The sequence below is a fragment of the Nomascus leucogenys genome, unplaced genomic scaffold (genome assembly GCF_006542625.1).
Source record: "Nomascus leucogenys isolate Asia unplaced genomic scaffold, Asia_NLE_v1 001918F_20158_qpd_obj, whole genome shotgun sequence".
NCBI classification, from domain to species: domain Eukaryota; kingdom Metazoa; phylum Chordata; class Mammalia; order Primates; family Hylobatidae; genus Nomascus; species Nomascus leucogenys.
Genome location: NW_022097967.1, coordinates 1,035 through 20,148, shown reverse-complemented (window position 1 = coordinate 20,148; position 19,114 = coordinate 1,035). Strand labels below are relative to the sequence as shown.

Sequence of the window (19,114 nt, the reverse complement as noted above, 5' to 3'; positions counted from 1 at the left end):
TTTTACAAAGAATTGTGTCTTATGCTTCAATTGATGGTTTCACAAAATGCCATTAAACATGGATGATCAGATTTGTCTTTCCCGTTTTTTTGAGATCTAGCAATATTGAACTTCATCCTCATCTCAGCAGAGCACAGGACTTTGTGTCATTCATTTCCTCTTGCATGCAGGATACAGACTGTACATAGTCATTAAAAGACAGGTTTACAAATTGCCTCTTGTTACTTCACAGATTTAACAATGAAAGCACAAGTGACATGCAGGTTGCATGCAAGCAGATGTGTTCAGCATTAAGAATGTTTTTCTCTGCATAGTGTGATGGTTATGTCATTATTCACTCCTTCCTTCAAAATAAAGATGCTAAAAGGGAAAAAGTAAGTGTGGCATTTGGGTGATAGCACTGAGAATCTATTGACAGAGAGTTCCCCAAAATGCCAATCACTGAAGATAACCACTTATCTACATCCAGTAGGATTTGCTTTCATGGTGAAATGGTGTGTGTGTTCACTTCAAGTGACAGCGAATAATACAAACTTGAATGCTATAGAAGCTATATCCAAGGGAAAAGGGGCTTTAGGAGTCTACAGGCTGGAGAAAGGTCAGTGATGAGCATACAGAAAAAGATAAAACAGTGTAGTCCAATTATCCTACCAATGTCTGACTTGCTTTCCCTTTGATCTGGTTGAACGTTACTGTTTTTTTTTTTGTTTGTTTGTTTTTTCAGAGACACTAATGAGAATGTATCCTGGGGAAATCTTGGAGCATAAGGTGGACCAGGGTCCACAGTAGAAATTTCTCTGCCTAGGAAATTTTTGAAAAATACATTTGAGGAACACAATCAAATGAGAAAGGAAATCCATTATAGTATGTGTTCAATTATAATGATCTATATTTTGGCGGTAGAAGAAAACCTCAAGGGGATTACTGTATTTCCTTTCCTTAGCAAACTGGCTGCTCTGAATTAATACAGTAATAAGAGAGTTCTCTTTAAGTAAAAAGCCATTCAAATTGGCATCCATAAGCTTTAGGTTAATGAATCATAATAAGAACAATGGCTACTATTTTCAGGTGCTTCCAATGTAAGGCATTTTCACATATTTCATTTAACCTTCAGAAGATTCCCACAAGGAAAAATGTTATTATACTAATTTGGTGGATTTGGAAACCGAGGTTCAAAAAATGAAGTAATTTGTCCAAAAGTACTTTTCTGATAAGTTGTAGGTCTGGGTGTTTCAGCATCCTGGATTTTCTTATAATGGATATCCATTGGGATTCTTAGTTTCCAGGCATGGTGAAATACAGCAATGAAGGGAGTAGGAAAGTATTCAAGTCTCTATCATTATATAGAAAGTAAACCACCAGCATGGACTCAGCTGAGGCTCATAGATTGCCTGTGCTACTTAATGTAGACCACCTGCTTGATTTCCTGAATATGGTCTATGTAATAGGTTTTTGAACTGGGGCTCTCACTCCTGATCAGAAGCCAACGTGAAGAAGGCTTGGTTTGGGGGCTGCAGGGTACCTGTTGGTGTGCGAGTTGTTGTGCATGAACCAGCTCCGGTTATTGTCCACATACATTGCCCAAGCTTTGTCGTCTTTTCCTAACATCACATCCTTCATCACGTCCATGCGAGCCACGCCAAAGGCAGGATCAGGGTGGTTGTCATAGCGATCTACCGTGAGCTCCCAGTAGTGGACACCCTTGGAGAAGCCAGTCTTCCCTAGCACCACCCGGTCATCATAGCTACTGCAGGTCACTGTCAGGTTGTCATTGGAGAGGATGATGTCGGAGTGCGCCGAGCCAGGGTCGAAAGCAAACCAGGCCACTGGGAACAACAGAAGGGAATCGGGTTATTAAGACAGACCCAACAAGCTCAGCACCATAACATACTCCTGGCAGGTGAGGAGCATTGTGTAGCGTTTTCATGCTGCCATGCAGGAAGGAGGCGTCCAGGGCCAGGGCAGACAGGGGCACGTCCTGGGAGTTGGTACTCTCTGCACCAGAAGCAGACGGAGGACACACGACCGATTCAGCAGGGGTTACCTGGCTCAGACTGCACTCCCAACCAGGTGATCCGGGAGTGAAGTGGCATCGATTTTGGAAGGTGCAAGTCCCTTCACCTGGTGACTGGCAGAACAGTGCACCAGAGACATAAAGGGAGAGGGGATGCGCTAAGATGCCTGTGTAACCCCTGAGGCAGGGAGGCTAGGAGCTAGAGTCCTAGATGGAGGAGGGATAAAACACATGGAGTGAAATCAGGAAATATCCCTTTGGCAGAAGTGCTAACATCTAGTCGCTTTGAAGTTTTCCTTGGCTCTAGTGAAAGCTCACAAGCTGCGAAGCTATAAGCAACATAAACGAATTTTCATGAGTGACTGTGACTTGCATGTAGGACAGGTTGCTGTCCGCATAACTTAAAAAACACAGTTTGCCTGCTACTCCTGAAACTAACACGTCAGAAATTTTGCTGGAGCAGTAGGAATTTCGGACGTTAGGTGCAGATAGAATGATGTCTTTGTACACATTGTTACGCCTCAAGTTCTAAATGCCACCTATAAATATCACACTCGAGAGATGTAATTGCTGATTTATTGAACCTGTGAGACACCTCACATGCACTTTGGTCTTTGCTATTTGGTAATAGAATAAGGTTATTCCATACCTGCCAACAGCTTTTTAATGTCAACTGTTGTCATTCCAAGTGAAAGGCATGGGGGAGAGAGATAGGAAGCAAAATTGACATGGATAAGAAAACGTGTCTCTCTTGATAGACTAGTACCCCGAAAGGACTCAATTTAAAACGCCACATATACTAAACAGGTGCTCTCTGACTTGTACCTTTACCCATATTTAGTGCTCATAAAGAGTGCTTTGTATTGATGTATAAGAAAACTGGGGGAAAAGTAAGCTTTGAGGCATAACATTAAACACTACAAACATCTTTTCCATTTTTTAAGAGTTTGAGAAACTGCTATAATAGGGTTAGAATGACAATTAGACAATTTTATTGACATAAGACAAGTTGCCGCCATTTATTTTGTGAAAGAAATTGAGCACACCAATCACGTAAGTAAAAGATAATTACAATAGGTATACTTGCCTAATTGAGAGTAAGGTGCAGATTGTGTCTCAAAATTGCATCCTATAAAGAGATACTACACATCAACGCTATGAAACAAATATTACTTGATAAAAGTAATATTGATAAATTATTGGTTAATAAAAATTACTTGTATACACTTAAAAAGCACCAGTTGAATACAGATACCAGAGGCCTGATCCATGAAAAAACAAAGCCCTTTTTATATTATTTACTTTGTTGGGTAAAAAACTGCCTCTCTGCTCTTTCAAAATGAAAAGCACATCTTTTTACCATTTAATAAATCCTCCTCCAATTGATCCTAAACTCTGTAGCTGAATTTTTCATCTTCCAAGTTCAATCCTTTCCTCTAAAGTTTCCACAGTAAGAAGGCTAGCTGTTTTAAAAATGGGGAAAATGTACTTAATTGAAACGGAGAAATCACTGGATTTTGATAAAACTCTGCTCTCACTATTCCATGCACTTCTAACTCTGGTTATGCCAAAAGGTCTTCATTGTGACTTGAGCCCAAATTAAATATAACTAAATGTGTAATATAATCCATTTGTTAATACATATGTCTTATTAATAATTATTAATAATGACATGACGAATGTGTTAAAACTGCCTGCTCTCCTTAGGAGACAAGATCCTTCTCACCTGAGGGAGGGGAGGAGGGATGGTCGGAGTGGGTGTGGTCTCAGAGGTATATTGGAATCCCCTGTGGAACTTTTTCAACCATCTCCCTTCCCTAGGCTTTGGATACCTGTACCCCATGAGAAACTACATTGTGTGGAGGAAGACTGCCTAGTCTTAAATTGTTCAAAGGTGTGTGACCTACAATTTCCAGTGGTGTCAAGGACTGATCTAGAAAATGTGGTTTTGATGAACACTGGGGGATAAAGAAAGAATCATTTAATTTTCTTTTCTATTTAGTAAGGCCTTTATATGCTAATTCCTAAAACATTTGCAGGATAATGTGCTGACTTAAAAGAATTTTACAAGAATTAAAAAAGCAACTTACTATAAAAAAGGACTAATGGCTGAGTTAAAAACAAAATATAAAAATTATGATCTTACTTTTGGTTAGTTTGCTTTTCTCCGGGATGAATTCACATGCAAAAGAATCATTTCCTCCCATCTCATGGCTGAGTTTTATGTTTCGTTTCTATCAATTATCACTTCAATTCCTATTCATGTGTTAGAGCATAGTGAGTATGGAACAGCTGGAGTTTTAAAACCGACTCTCATATTCAGCTTTGGAAATAAGTTTGTAGAATCTGAATAGGGCTTTAAAAACTTTTAAATGAATCATGCCTTGTGCAACTCTTTTTCAAAACAAATATTCTGAAATCTTTTTGCACTACTTTAAATACATTATCATACATTTAAGATTCAACAATACAACTAGAATAATGTTCTTAAATACACCCATCAAATGTCCCAAAACTCACATTTCATTTTATTCTTGAGACAATGTACATTACAAAGACTGTAACAATATTTCAGTACATTAGACACAAGGGAAGAGTTTCATAACAAAGCATGTTGGGAAGCCATAGTGCACAGAAAAACAGTAAGAAACATAAAAGCACAAAGAAAAATGTCATTCTAAAGAGAGCTTGAAGTCCCTGCATCCTTTTTGCACTGTCATGCTGTGGCCTTCTTCATTCCAGAATGTGGGATGAGCAAAAAGAATAAAATAAAAACCAAAAGAAACCTTTGGAAATGTGAAATGTGCATCATGTGTATCCATGATTACAATATAGTCCTGAAGAGATCAAATAGGTCTGCATCTTAGATATTTTAACATTCTATTTGCTAGGCAGTGTTCGCTACAAAGGAACACAAGTCTAGCTTTGCTGAAATCAGCCTTAGGCTCTGTCACAACCAGCTTGGCTGTGGGAAACTTCGAGGAGGCCAGACTTTTTGATTACTCAGATCTTTGGTCATTAGGCTTTAGGAATTAAGGGTTTCTAATTCAGCTACCAGTGATCCCGCCCTGTTGCTAGGAAAACACTCAGCCATGAGCCCCACTGTCCTAGCAGTGGGCACAGGCTTTTGCAGAAAACGCTTTCACTTTCTGCTCTCTGGATTGCCTGCTTTATAGGATGCTTTCTGCTGCTGGTGTGTTTTTACTTTGATTGTACTTTGTCAATAAAGATCTCTTGAGTCTATGTTTAATCAGACCACTCCAGGCTGGATGCACTGATCCAGTCTCCCAGACACTGCTGGTTTCCTGGATACAAAAGGGCTGCAAACCTCCACATTACTGCCATGGCCTCCACTCAGCCAGCGCCTGTGCCGTGCTATGCCACTGCATGTGATGACAGAGCAGGTTATCCATGGTGGTACCAGCTTGTGCAAAAAGAATAACTTCACTCATCGCTTTCTGATGCCGTAATACATAGACCACAGCTCCATGGTTGCTCCTTCCACCACACAAACAAGAACGCCACAAAGCTCCACCATCCCGATGCTCCTCATACGGAAAGCAGGCCACAGACAGAGACTAGCATCCCCCTCACCACGCACATGAATAGCAAGAACAAGACACGCGTTTTCAGAGATGCCTTCAAGGCACAGAGATCAAGGGGAAAGGTCTGAGGAGCTCAGCTCACCCGGTGCATTGAGAGACTGTAAAGAGGAATGCAAGCTCAGCTGGTGGGGTGAGGATCGGAAATCAAAGTAGGATCTCCCGGGGAAGCTGGGTTGTAGATTAAGGGTGGAGGAGAAAGGACTCATTCTACGGAGCGGCAATCTTTCCGAAGGCACTGGAAAAGGGAGGGTCTGTTCTTCTGAATCTGTGTCTAAATGTAAGATCAATGCAAACTAGAGATCAGAAGTCTGCTATTATGTCCCCGTGCAGGGTTCCCCAAGACCTGCCTTAACAATGCATTCATACAAAGCCCCATCTTTCCCACAGGGTGCCACACTCAGGCATTTACAAAACCAATGTGCCTGGGGGAAGGGAGGGAATTTTCGGCAGATCAGGAACCCAAGACCAGAGGACACCTCGAACATCAAAGGCAATTGTTGTCACTTTCCCGATTTTTAGTGGTAGAAAACTGGAAGGTTTCCTATTTTGGAAGGTTTCCTTTTAATTAAATAAAATATTTTTAGAATTGAATGTACAAAATGTAAAGGCAAATTTTACCTATTGATGACCAAGAGGATATTATTTTACCCCCTTCAGTTGTCCTGGGGTTACTACCTATTCAACAATGGCCTCTTAAAGGGTTTGTATTTAAGACATGGTGATTTTTTACAAACTGTTTCCTATTCCATATTTTCCCATTTCTCTCCTAATGTATATTTTTCTATTAGATGGATGAGCTGATTTTTTATACTAGCACACTCCAGACTCTATCTTTGAATAGGAGAGGAAATGTGGGATGGTCTAAGGAAGACAGGGCTGGACGAGTAAGCAGGGAAGGAGGCTTACCTTTGTTTCTGAATTATGATCAGATTCTAGGGATGTCACTTGACCATCTTTGTTTCTCTAATGATAAACAGACTGTAGGCAGTGGTGAGGTGCACTGGTGGCAAAATGTCTGTTTCTGTTCAGATAGTCAGGTTTGGCCTGAAGATAATTATTATATCAGACTAAAGACTTAACAATTATTTGACCTGGTTTTAGAAGGGCATGAGTTGATTTCTCTGAATTACTAAAATTGCTCCTTTCTATTTTGTCAAACAATAGCTGGTTCTATGCATGGTGTGGTCTAGTCAGAGGTGGATCTTTCACCAATTAAAGCCTTCTTAACATTCAGTCTAATAGCAATAATTTAGGAAATACAGATGGTAGGAAGGTAACATTCCATGTCCAAAATCACAAAGGAACTTTCTTCTCATTGAAATAATAATTTTGTTTCTGTGACCAGAGGGTAGTTCCGTGAATTTTTTTTCTGGTTTGAATCAGTTAGCAGCAATTCTTTGCTGGACATACACTTCTATCAAAATGCTACTCGCATGTTGAAGCAAAAATAACTGGAGCGTGTGTGTGTGCAGAATATGATCCTATGTGAAGAGCTCAGAACAAGGGCACTGGCAAGTTTTAATTTAATACCTCCAAGAGTCAGCCTCTGAACTTACAATATTAAAGTTAGCTTTTCAGGCTTTAGACTTATCTGTGGGGGGATGACTTTTAAAAAATGGAAGTATAAACCAGATCTCAGAGAAAAAGAATTGCTATTTATGGAGTTAAGACTTTGTGTTCCCACTAAGAATACATTTTTCTTCTACCTAAACTTCATATGGTTTGAATGACTTAATATCATGTGTTATCATTTCTTTCTTCAGATATGATAAATCAAAAATTATTTGTTATAATCATCTTAAGGAGAAATTAGCCTTTGAGTGTAATAGAAAAATTCAAAATACAACACCCAAGCACCACAAACTGGCATGGGTTTCTTTTATGGAGCGAAGGCATTTACAACTATATTTATATCAATAAAATATTTTATTTATTTATTTAGTATTATTTATTATTTTTTGAGACAGGGTCTCACTCTGTTGCCCAGGCCAGAATGCAATGCCACAATCTCAGCTCACTGCAACCTTTGCTTCCCGGATCAAGTGATTCTTCAACCTCAGCCTCCAGAGTAGCAGGGACTACAGGCGTGAGCCATCACACCCAGCTAACTTTTCTATTTTTTGTAGAAATGGAGTTTTGCCATGTTGTCCAGGCTGGTCTTGAACTCCTGAGCTCACAGCGATCTGCCTGCCCCAGCCTCCCAAAGTGCTGAGATTACAGGCGTGAGCTACCACACCCGGGCTAAAAGTTTTTTTATTAACAAGAATTTGCTTGGAAATATAGTATGACAGTCATTTCATTATAGGTGACAGTCAATTCATTATATTGAAAATATTTGTCGCTTTAAAATTTACTTGAAAGGACATATAAAATAATATGAATTTCCGAGTGCATTGAATTCCCAAGCAGTTATCTGAAAACCAGTGAAGAGATGTTTACTGAACACAGACCTTGGGGAGTGTATCCAATCCCATCATAAATTGTACTCACCTTTTCTATTCTCAGCACCAAGAAGAACTTAGAGTAGGTGATGGCACCCCTTTATAGGGTGGGGACTGAGGGTAGCTATGGTTATTCACGGGATTAGTAACTTGGCACTAAGATGGTTATGGCTCTTCCTAGCCTCCCATGTGGATCCACTGTTTACTGATGACCCAAGTTTCCTTGACTCCTTTCACTCTTGAACTATGCTCTCTCATCAGGCAAGTTGATTTAACATCCATACTGTACAACCATTTCATTTTTGTTTTTGAGTTTTTTCCCCATCTATGACCTCCCATTACCTACCAGCTGGGCTTTTACCGTATTTTCTCTAAGTAGCTGTTAACAACAACAAAAAAATGCTACCTTGCAATGAGAACTTTTCAAATGAATTACAAGAGAGAAACACTTTCCAACTGATCCCAGCTTAACTAAACAAGCAATTCTCCCTTCATACCCTTCCCCATGGGCGTGTAGTGCACATGCTGGGTCAGCTGCCTGTAAGTCATCTATACCACTTCACATTACCTTAGATTTCAGGAGTCTTAGAGGGAAGAAACTTAATATCATCAGAGGAGCTGCCATCAAGCTTCCCCTTGAAGTCCCCTGGGATGAGGAACTCATTGCTTCCAGCCAGCTCCCTCTAGTTGGCAGTTATTGCTTGTATTGGTCTAGACATACCTCTTTGGGAGCTCCACTCTCCAATTGTAGCGTTACTATCTGGGGCCACATGGAACAGATCACTAGTTCTTCAAGTATTTGAGGCCAGTCACCAATCCTCTTTAAATCTTCCCTTTTCTGGGCTAAATAGAGTCAATGTCCAACCATTTCACTATGTATGGATTCCAAATCCTTTACTCTCCTGGTCATGCCCTCTGGACATGTTCAAACGCATGAATCAAAGACAATATGACAACATTGAGAACAGTATTGCCACTCCCTGGTTTAGCCGAATCACACTTAACTCATATTGAATGTGCACACACCTACTTAAGTGTGTATTCTGCGTTATGCCCATGGGATGCAGGAAGAATGCACACACTACTTCCTCACCTCCCCTTCAAAACACAACTATCACAATATGGAGAAGGCTTCTCAGCCGTTCATATTCTATTATTAAAGACAAAGGGGAATGAGGTTGTCATTTTTTTTTCACAATACATGATACAAAGCTATGTTTCAAGTCACAGCTAATATGCAGGATAATAATTATTACTAATTTTTAACTTTATAGATCACTGGAGAAAAATGAGGAGCTCCTGAAGAGACTTTTAACATCACATCATATTTCATCACTTGCAGGGATCCCGTGTGGTTGCAGAGCTTTACTGAGTGAAAGCAGTTTAGCAGGAAAGAGCAATGGAAAACAGTATGTCAATGGCCAAATGTGGTGACTCTAGGCATAACTATAACTCTAGGATGGGGCCGTGTTGTAACGAATATGTATCAAGATATGCTTTCCATCAACTCTGTCAATGACCATCATTTTCCTCTTGCTCTTTCCTGGACTTCTTTCTCTTCCTCGTTAGTATTGGCTGGAGTCTGGAGTTAGGGTCTAGATAAGGGCAGAGACCTCTGCTTAAAAAAAGCAATCAAGAATCAACAAAGCAAAGATTGGCTGGGAACCACTTGTATTATTGACTGAGAATATCTAGGTGATGTACTCCTGTTTGGCCACCATATGTTTCTTTTGTTTCTTTATTTCTTTTTTAGAGACAGGGTCTCACTTGGTCACCCAGGCTAGAGTGTAGTGGTGTTGATCATAGCTCACTGCAGCCTTGAATTCCTGGGCTCACGGGATCCTCCTCCCTCAGCCTCCTGAGTAGCTGGAACTACAGGTGCATACCACTGCACCTGGCCAATTTTAATTTTTTTTTTTTTTTGTAGAGACAAGGTCTTTTTATGTGGCCCAAGCTGGTCTCAAACCACTGGCCTCAAGCAGTCCTCCCACCTCAGCCTCCCCAGTGTTGAGATTACAGGCGTGAGCCATGGCACCCAGCCCGTATATTTCTTTTATTTGTTCATTAGCCAACGCTATTGAACACCTGTCATGTGCCAGACATTGCAGTAGAATTGAGCAGTTGGGAAACATAAAGTTGGCAGGAGACTCAACCATAAGAAAAATAATAATTTAGAGAAAATCAGTGTCATATATTATTGATTGCTTTTTACACTTCTGGGGGTGGAATTTCTTGACTGACTCCAAGGACAGAGTACTAAAGATTTTTGCAGATGTTGTAGAATACGTGAAAAGGTAGCCATTGGGGTGTTATTTTTGGAATCTAAAGAGGAAAAGCAAACAGATTGTGGTTGCTTATGATAGTGTATACTAATCCAGCATCCTTTGTGCCCTGGTAGAAGTCTGGGTTGTCCTCCTGCCTGGCAGTGAACAACTTCATAACTTAAGCAGCCCTTGAGCCCAGGTCCAATAAGATGGTTGTATTTTGGAGCACGGTAAGGCAAGACATGTCACTAAGAATTGTACAGTGTTAAAGATGAGTTTCAACTCAATTATAAACCAGCTATAAAATAATTTCCTTTTGTTGGGAAGATTTTAAAAGACACAAAGAAATGAATGAAGAATGAGGCTGTTTTCATAAATGGTCTTATAAGCAGCCAAAGTCACAATTATGTCCAACTGGTACATAATTTATAATAAAAGGTGGTATTTTAAGCTTTCTTAAGTGTGGCATTAATTGCAATTGAGAAGTGAGAAACAAATCTGTTTTGAAAACCTTCTTTTAGAAGAATGAAACAGCCTTTGCCACCCCAAGGACAGCTTCATACTTCATCACCAAGTTCTCCACTCCAATTTAGAATACCATGGCATTATTTATAAGGAACTATCAGCATCAGAAGAACTGAAAATTCTTGTATTTCAATTAGATACAGAGGATTCCAAAGGACTAAACTGCTTTCCAGAGTATCATTTGCAAAGCACACTTCCCAGAACCAAAAATAGGGTTCTGAATCTCAGTCCTATGGAAAAATGCAAGAAATTCCTTGGGATATCATGCATGTGTCAAAATTTAAAAGAACAAAGTATCTCTCTTTTCTGGGCTCTGAAACCTATCATTACGCCTCTCACCTTGGATTTTGTAAAATTTACCCAAATATGGTCAGGTATGATTACCTACCTTGAGAACTTTGTCCTGGAAATGCATATTCTTCTAACTATTTTTGGAGAGGCCCAGATGCTCTGGGTCAGGAAAAGCAGAGACAGAAAAACCATCTTTCAGTAGACCATATACATTTCCTTATATGATCCTTTATCAATCATTTTCTATTACTGTTGAATTTTCAGTATCATAGGCATAAATTTAAGACTCATTATGACACTTGGAGGAGGCAGGAGGTATCTAATGCTGCTTCATAGCATTTTCTGAAACAACTTTCAACAGTAGTTTTAGAGAGAGAAGCCACAAAGGTACTAATTGTAAAGACTCAGAGGTCCTCAGCTCTAAGTCCATGGTTTTAGAGATGAGAAAACTGAAGTCCAGAGAGGCTAAGGGACATATCCAAGTTACACCACAGCTGTGGAGGGATACAATAGAGACTCAGGTAGGATCAATTCCTGGTGGATAAAATTTTGGGGTGATAAGACTATTGCTGCTCCTTTGTAACCTAGAAATATACAAAAGGTAAAGTTTACACCACTGGCCCCAGGGCACGTTCCAGTGGTCTCAGTGGGGACCAAGGTTTGTGTAGAGCACCTAATAAACCTCAACTGTGTTAAGGATAAATCTTTTCTTCTCTAAATAGAGTGTTTAGTTTATGTAGTGGTTAGGGATTGGAAAGGCACACACATCACTGTCCTCCTTGGAATTTTGGCTAGAGGGATTAGATGGGCTGAGGTGTTCCCTGTAGTTGTTCTTCTGACAGGTTCTTTGTTCCTCACAAGGTTACAGCATATCTGGAGGTCTCAGCACATCAGGGTGCAGTACTTATGCTGGACCAAAATCACTATTAAATATGAACAAAGGAGCTGGGCACGGTGGCTCATGCCTGTAATCCCAGCACTTTGGGAGGCCAAGGCATGAGGATCGCTTGAGGCCAGGAGTTTGAGACCAGGCTGGGCAACATAGTGAGACTCCGTGTCTACAGAAAAAAAAAAAAAGCCAGCTGTGGTGGCGTGCCTATAGAGCCAGTTACTCGGGAGGCTGAGGCAGGAGGATCACTTGAGCCCAGGAGGTCAAGTTTACAGTGAGCTACGGTCGTGCTACTGCACTCCAGCTAGGTGACAGAGTGAGACTCTGTCTCTGGAAAGACAAATGAATGAATGAATGAATAAATAAATAAGTAATTGCAAAAAGATTCTGGACAGATGCATCTGAGGCCAATTTGCATTCAGATAAATGGAAGCATAAGTTCATATTTTGTCTGCACCATTAAATCTTTTCTGGGTGGTTTCCTTCGACGCACAGAAGAAGGAGCCACCACAATGAAAGGGGCAGTGTGATGCTGAGAATCTAATCGGGGAGAAAGACATTTTAATCTTTATGAGTAACATTGTCTAGGCCCACTTTTTAGAAAGCAATTTTTAAGATGTAGTTTCAAGAATCCCAACCTATTTGTCATTAGATAAAACAATCCTGAAAAATGCTGGGTAGATGGCTTGAGAGCCAGCCCTCTTTTCTCTAATTATCGCTGACTACCTTCTTCCCACTTTCCCTTCCAGTTAGGACAGGGAGGGCTGGAAAGCTTCTGTGAATAAATGGCTCTGTGATGTCAACCCAAGCAGGACTCTGAGTGCCAGATCTCATTCAGTAGTAACTTTCAAAGGCCTCAGAGATGTAGCTCTGATATTCCTTTTCCTTCCTGGGCAAATCTTGTCACTGCCAGCCAAGAGTATCCACTGGTAGCAGTGGGGGAAGGGCCTCTGTAGGTGACCTGCTCACTTGGGATGGGAGGGAGCTGGAGGAAATTTCTGCAAAGACATGAAAATGAGCACACGACCTGATAAAGAGTTTGGATATTATGCTGTAAATTCCGGCCACTCCCACATCTTCTTAAAGCTGGAATGCTACTCTTTCCAACAAAACTCTTTTTTTTTTTTTTTGAGATGGAGTTCCACTTTTGTTGCCCAGGCTGGAGTGGAATGGTGCAATCTCAGCTCACTGCAACCTCTGGCTCCCAGGTTCAAGTGATTCTTCTGCCTCAGCCTCCCAAGTAGCTGGGATTACAGGTGCCCGCCACCACACCCAGCTAATTTTGTATTTTTAGTAGAGACGATTCCATGTTGGTCAGGCTGGTCTCGAACTCCTGACCTCAGGAGATCTGCTCAACATGACTGCAAGTAGTAAAGCCTTCTGGCTGGGATTTCTGGATGAGCACATGAGGCAGCTACACAGCGCTGCTTCATTTTGACAAGGTGTTTTCAGTCACCTTGCAGACAGACTTTGGATAGTTTTCCCTCTCTTTCTTTCCATTTGGCTGAGGGCAAATAGCACTTTTCTAATGTTAGCACCACAGCGGACTGTGCTGAGCACTGGCGGCTTAAAATCCTGGATCTGACATATTATTATACTTAACCTCTCAGCAGCTCAGTTTCCCATAAGTAGCAGAAAGATGACAATGATAATACTTCCTCATAAAGTATAGTACCTAGAATAATGGGCCATCTAAAAATGTCCAATCCGACATCCCCAAACCTGTGAATATGTTTATTATCCATACCGCAAAAGGACACTGCAGAGTGATTACATTAAGGATCTTGAGATGGGGGATTATACTGGATTATCCAGGTGGCTCAAGGTTATCACAAGTGGTCCTTATCAAGGCAGGTAGGGGCTACATGGTGGCTCATGCCTGTCATCACCAGTACTTTGGGAGGCCAAGGGGAGGATCACTTTGAGGCAGGAGTTTGAGACTCAACTGGCAACACCAAGCAAGACCACATCTCTACAAAAAATTTAAAAAATTAGCCAGACATGTGGCACATGCTGTAGTCCTATACTACTCAGGAGCTGAGGTGGGAGGATTCCTTGACCCAGGTGTAGGAGTCTGCAGTGAGCATGGACTGTGCCACTCACTCCAGACCTGGGTGACAGAGTGTGACCTTGTCTCAAAAAAGAAAGGAGTAGAAAGGTCAGAAAGAGATTGGAAGATGCACTGTCTGCTTTGTAGCCACAAAGTCTATCAAAATAGACTAAATAGATAGACTTTGTCCTACAAATCAGATGTCTAGGCTCCTACAATATGACCTTTGTAGGCAGAATCACTTAGATAGGAAAGGAAACTAGAGAAAAAACAGAAAATGTCCTATCCTGTTCTAACCCTGTATGATTTTTAAAACAGGAGTAAGTTGTCTCACACAAAGCATAAACCTTAGAACTCTGTGTATAAGATGGCCTTGTTGTGTAATGTTTCAACAGTATACTCTTTGAGATGGTTTCAAAGACTGTGGCACAGCCATGTTGGCTACTAAATAATTAATTTAAATATACATGGCCAGTTTTGGGGCTTGGGGGCCTTATTTTAAAATTTCATTAAATTCTTAATTCCTTACAGTTATTTTCATCTGAATCAGTGTAATTGTTGTAGATGTGCAACTGGGCATTTTGTCCATGGTGTCTTTGATACATCTCCAGGAACTTGCTTTCAGAGAACTAACCACATTTGAACTCATATAATAATGCATTCTCCTTTCCTTTTCTCTCTCTCTCTCTCTTTTTTAAGTGATTCTCACTATGTTGCCCAGCCAGGATTCAAACTCCTGGGATCACAGATCCTCCCATCTCAACCTCCCAAGTATCGGGGATTACAGGCATCACCTACCAGCATCTGACTCCTTTCCTTTCTCTTAATAGCACGTTCTTTATAATTTCCATTGAATTTAATTAATTTCATGTTTTCCTAATTCTCCTATAAAAATTTTATCTCTCTAATCCCTTTTCCCTTTTTTCAGTGTTTACCACAGTGTGTAAGAATGAACTATTTATATGTTATTTCTCTAGCTTGTCTCTTTTCTAGTTGTAAACTCCAGGACATAGGGATATATCGTTTCAACACTCTACACCCACAGCCTAGCACAACATGGTCACTTATCAAGCACTGCCCAAGTAAATAGATAAATTGCTTTGAAGAAAAAACAATCAGAATTTATAGTAATGTAGACATTTGATCTCCCCTGCATAATGTACCTTAGATCAGCAGAAGGTTTTGTGAAAGCTCACAGAGTACAGAGTACAAATGATGAGCAATTTAAACCTCAGACTAATGCATGTGATTACAAGTTAGACATTGTACCTGCATATGAAATTTTACCTTTCTGTGATACAGAATTTTTGTTTTGAAGTTTGAAAAGGGATTAACTCTTGCTAAGAAGAAGGTGAAAGATTTTGTTACACTAGAAGCCAGAACGCACCACCCCACCACCCCCAATACCAGCAAAGAAAAAAAAAATCCTTAAGAAAACCTTTCTGGAAACTGTAGGAAATAAGATTAATAAAGCATAAGTGCAGTGAATGTACCAAAAACTCTGTTAATGCATTTTCTCACTGATTTCTAAAAAACAAACAAAAAAGAGATAATATTTAATCCTATAGGCTTTGTCTATTGTACAGATCCATCATATCTTTTTTTTTTAAATAACTATTCACTTAATTTTTTCTTGCTTTCTAAATCTTGTCTCACTGAATGTATTAGAATGAGGGAGAAACAAATAGAACAAACCAAAGTTATGGAGAAAGTATGTGTGTGAACTTTATTTCATCATGAGAAATTACTTCTGTGCAGTAACAGAGAATACTGATATCTATATGATGATAGGCTTTTCTTTGTATTCAGATACATACCTTATATTTGTACACAATATATAAATTCATGAGGAAATTAATTTCTACAGTACAGTTCTTTGTTGGAAGAGAACTTGTTCCGTTTGTTTCATCTAGAAAATGACCCCCAGTTCTGTGACTGTGTACCCAAGGATCGCAGTTCCCAATCCTGTAATTTATTAACACCATAATCTTATGAACATTAAAATAAACTGAGGCGCTACATCCTCCTGCAGGATGAACGAGAGACATATAGTGCTCAGGCTGTTATGCTAATAACTGATTTTTAGCAGAATAGTAATGATTCCCATGATGTATTATGAATAGAATAGTTTTCCCGCAGATCTGATAACACCATATTAGAACATTGCTACAAATTTCTCTCTGCTCTGCAGGCATGCACTTCACTCTTCAATCAAACCACCTTGTACACACATGGGAAATGAGGCCATCACCAGCAAGGGCCTTCTGCATTGCATCTAGGAAAGACTCTGGAGGGCTTTAGCAGTTAGTATGGTATTTTGAGAAAGAGGCAACTGCTCTCAAACTGATAGGTCATCCCAGAGAGAAGTTGCTAAAATATAATTCTGGGGGAAGCTGTAGCTATCACATCACTGTACTCCAAATGGGAACAGGTTCATGTGGGCATTTTCCCTTAGCATATCCTTCTCTTGGAATAGCATCTCTCAGACTGACAACTGCTCCCCAAAGCACTGTTTCACGGCTAGGCCTTTCATCCTTGCTGTGGGATTCAAAATTGTGCTTGTTTTTAACCATGTGAAGCATTTTAGGGTGATTGGCACATGTTGAGGTTTGTGGGAAGTGGGGAAAAACACCACCATAGTTCTTTTAGCTTAACATCTTGAACTTGAACAAAATCAACATAATTAGTTCTGCAGAGGGAAGTTATGAAGAAAATCCCGTGAGGTGGGGGGTGATTTCTTTGATTAAAATGACACCCCAAAGTGTCAGAATGCTTGGGCCACCAGCCCAAAATAACCTCCTGTAGGTTTAATTTCATGTGTCTTGCTTACTCTTAAAATGAAAATGTTAAAAGCCTCAGAGGTTATATCTGGCCATCCAAATTCAAGCCTCTCATCTGAGACACATTACTTGTCTTTGATGACCAAAATGTTAAAGTATAGCTAAGAAGCAAAAATTCTCTAGAGATGAACCTTGTATGTGGCTCTAGGTAGCCTAGCCAAGACTGAAGGGACTGGCCAAAGATGAAAATGGCGGGTAATGCGAAGTTGCTGGTCTCTTTCCTGTTTGGTGCCCACAGGAAGTCTCAATCCTGGTGCTGGACGGCCTCCGCTTTGGATAGGAAACGGAGGCGGTCCAAGTGGGTAAGCCAGGAGCAGCCAACAGCCCTCTCTGGAACAGCTCTAGCACCCCACCACCCCATTTGAAACACATTCCAGTCATACAAATCCACAACTGGAAAGAACCTAGGTCCCACCCTCAGAACAAGCAAGTACTACAGAGTAATTTAGAATCATCTGAGCAAAACTGGCACGTATGTGTATCAGTGGAGAATGGGAGCCTGCTCTAGAGCCTAGATACATTTGTCTTACACACCAACAGGGGCACACTTCAGGCCTTCATTTTTTCAGCTTCTTCAAACTGCAGCTTATTTAACAGATTTTTTATTCAAAAGGGAAGCCGCCGGCCCAAGCCATTTGAACTGCACGATGTGGAATTTTGGTTTGATCACATCCACATACCATAGGCTCTCTAAAGGCAGGAGAGGAACAGCGGCTCTGTGCAGAATGCAAGAGCAAGTCATGAAAACACTTCAGGAATGTGGGCAGTGGTGGGGGTTACCTCCAGGCTTGTCAGCCACTTTAGATGCCACGCAGTTCTCGCTCTGAGGGATACTGCTGAAGGCCTTACCCTCAGACGTTTGGAGGACCAGGGTCTTGCTGTACGGGCTGACTCCTGTTTTGTTGAAGGCCTTGACCCCGAGCGTGTTGTAGGTGCTGTTGAAGTGAAGACCATCCACAGTGCACATTGTCTCCTTCCCCACATACACCTCCTGAGAGTCAGCAAAGAACAGGACAGCACTTAGCCTGAACCCTTTTGAGGGTCGAGGGAGGCAGTGTTGCTCAGTGTTTAGGAGCAAGAACCCTGGTGTCATTCTAATATGGATTTGAAATCCTGCGAGATATTGGGCCATTTAATTTACCTTTTTAGGCCTCAGTTTCCCTAATCTGTAAAATGGATAATAATATCCACGCTTATGAGGTTTGGTGGAGGAATACTTATGTTGTATATGCAGATTAGCATTCATGCCTTGGTAATTTAGCAATGGGCCAGGCAGCCTATATTTTTGAATGTAGTTATTGGATAGCAGCTAGGGCTTAAAAAAAATAATATAAATCTGAGTGCCTTATAGTTCAGATTACACTTATTAACTTGGCATTGGTACAGTATATAGCCCCCTACTGAGGTCCTTATACATCAGTATGGTTTTGTGGAAAAACATGTTTGAAACCATGAAAACAGGAAGGTGGTCTCTATCCTAATGTTTATGAACTCCGCTGATAACTTCAGAACTGTCCACGAAGATTAGACTCCAAGCCACGGGGGATAGGTTTTTCATCACAGTACAGAGGGAAGGGGGGAGGAAACAGGGAAAGGAGGAAGAATGACATTTCAAAGGCTTAAAATAAATCCCAGCATAATGCATCTTTAGCATAGGTTAGGCATTTGCCTCCCTCTTCAGCTGTACACATTGCAAAATTATGCTGATGTAATGAATAAAAATATATTGCATTCAAAGCACAGCCTTAAAATGACAACTTTCTGGTAGGATACTAAGAATACCGGGGTCTCAGATCACCCATCAATTCATTACTCCTGCTGGAATAACAAAAATTGGAATATTATGTCCTCTCATTCAGTGCTTCTCAAACTTTACGTGCATATGAATCACCTGAGGATCTTGTAAAAATGCAGTTGCTCATCCAGTAGGTGTCTGGGGTGGGGTCTCGATTTTGCATTTTAAACAAGTTCCCAGGTGAAACCAATGCTGCTGGGGGAGGACCGCACTTTTGAGTAGAGGAAAAAGTCAAGACAAAATAAGAGAATTAATTTATTTAAAGAATTGGGAAAACCAGGAGAGTTACATTCCCAGGAGAAAAAAAAAGACAATAAAGGGGAAAAGAAAGGCCCTGAAAATGACGCAGGAACTGAAAAGGCAAAGTCAAGAATGAGAAACTGACAAATAGGATTTTACA

General features: G+C 40.6%; 1 protein-coding gene across 1 annotated transcript; it reads right to left on the bottom strand.

The window, feature by feature from the left end:
- Positions 1–1,298: 1,298 nt before the first annotated feature.
- Positions 1,299–17,910, bottom strand: LOC115830474 (E3 ubiquitin-protein ligase TRIM9-like; the record flags this gene model as incomplete). Its single annotated transcript, XM_030809159.1, has 5 exons — positions 1,299–1,826; positions 2,664–2,687; positions 3,102–3,143; positions 5,702–5,890; positions 17,769–17,910. Coding segments are annotated over 5 exons (747 nt in total), but the record flags the coding sequence as incomplete, so codon positions are not given.
- Between the last annotated feature and the right edge of the window lie 1,204 nt (positions 17,911–19,114).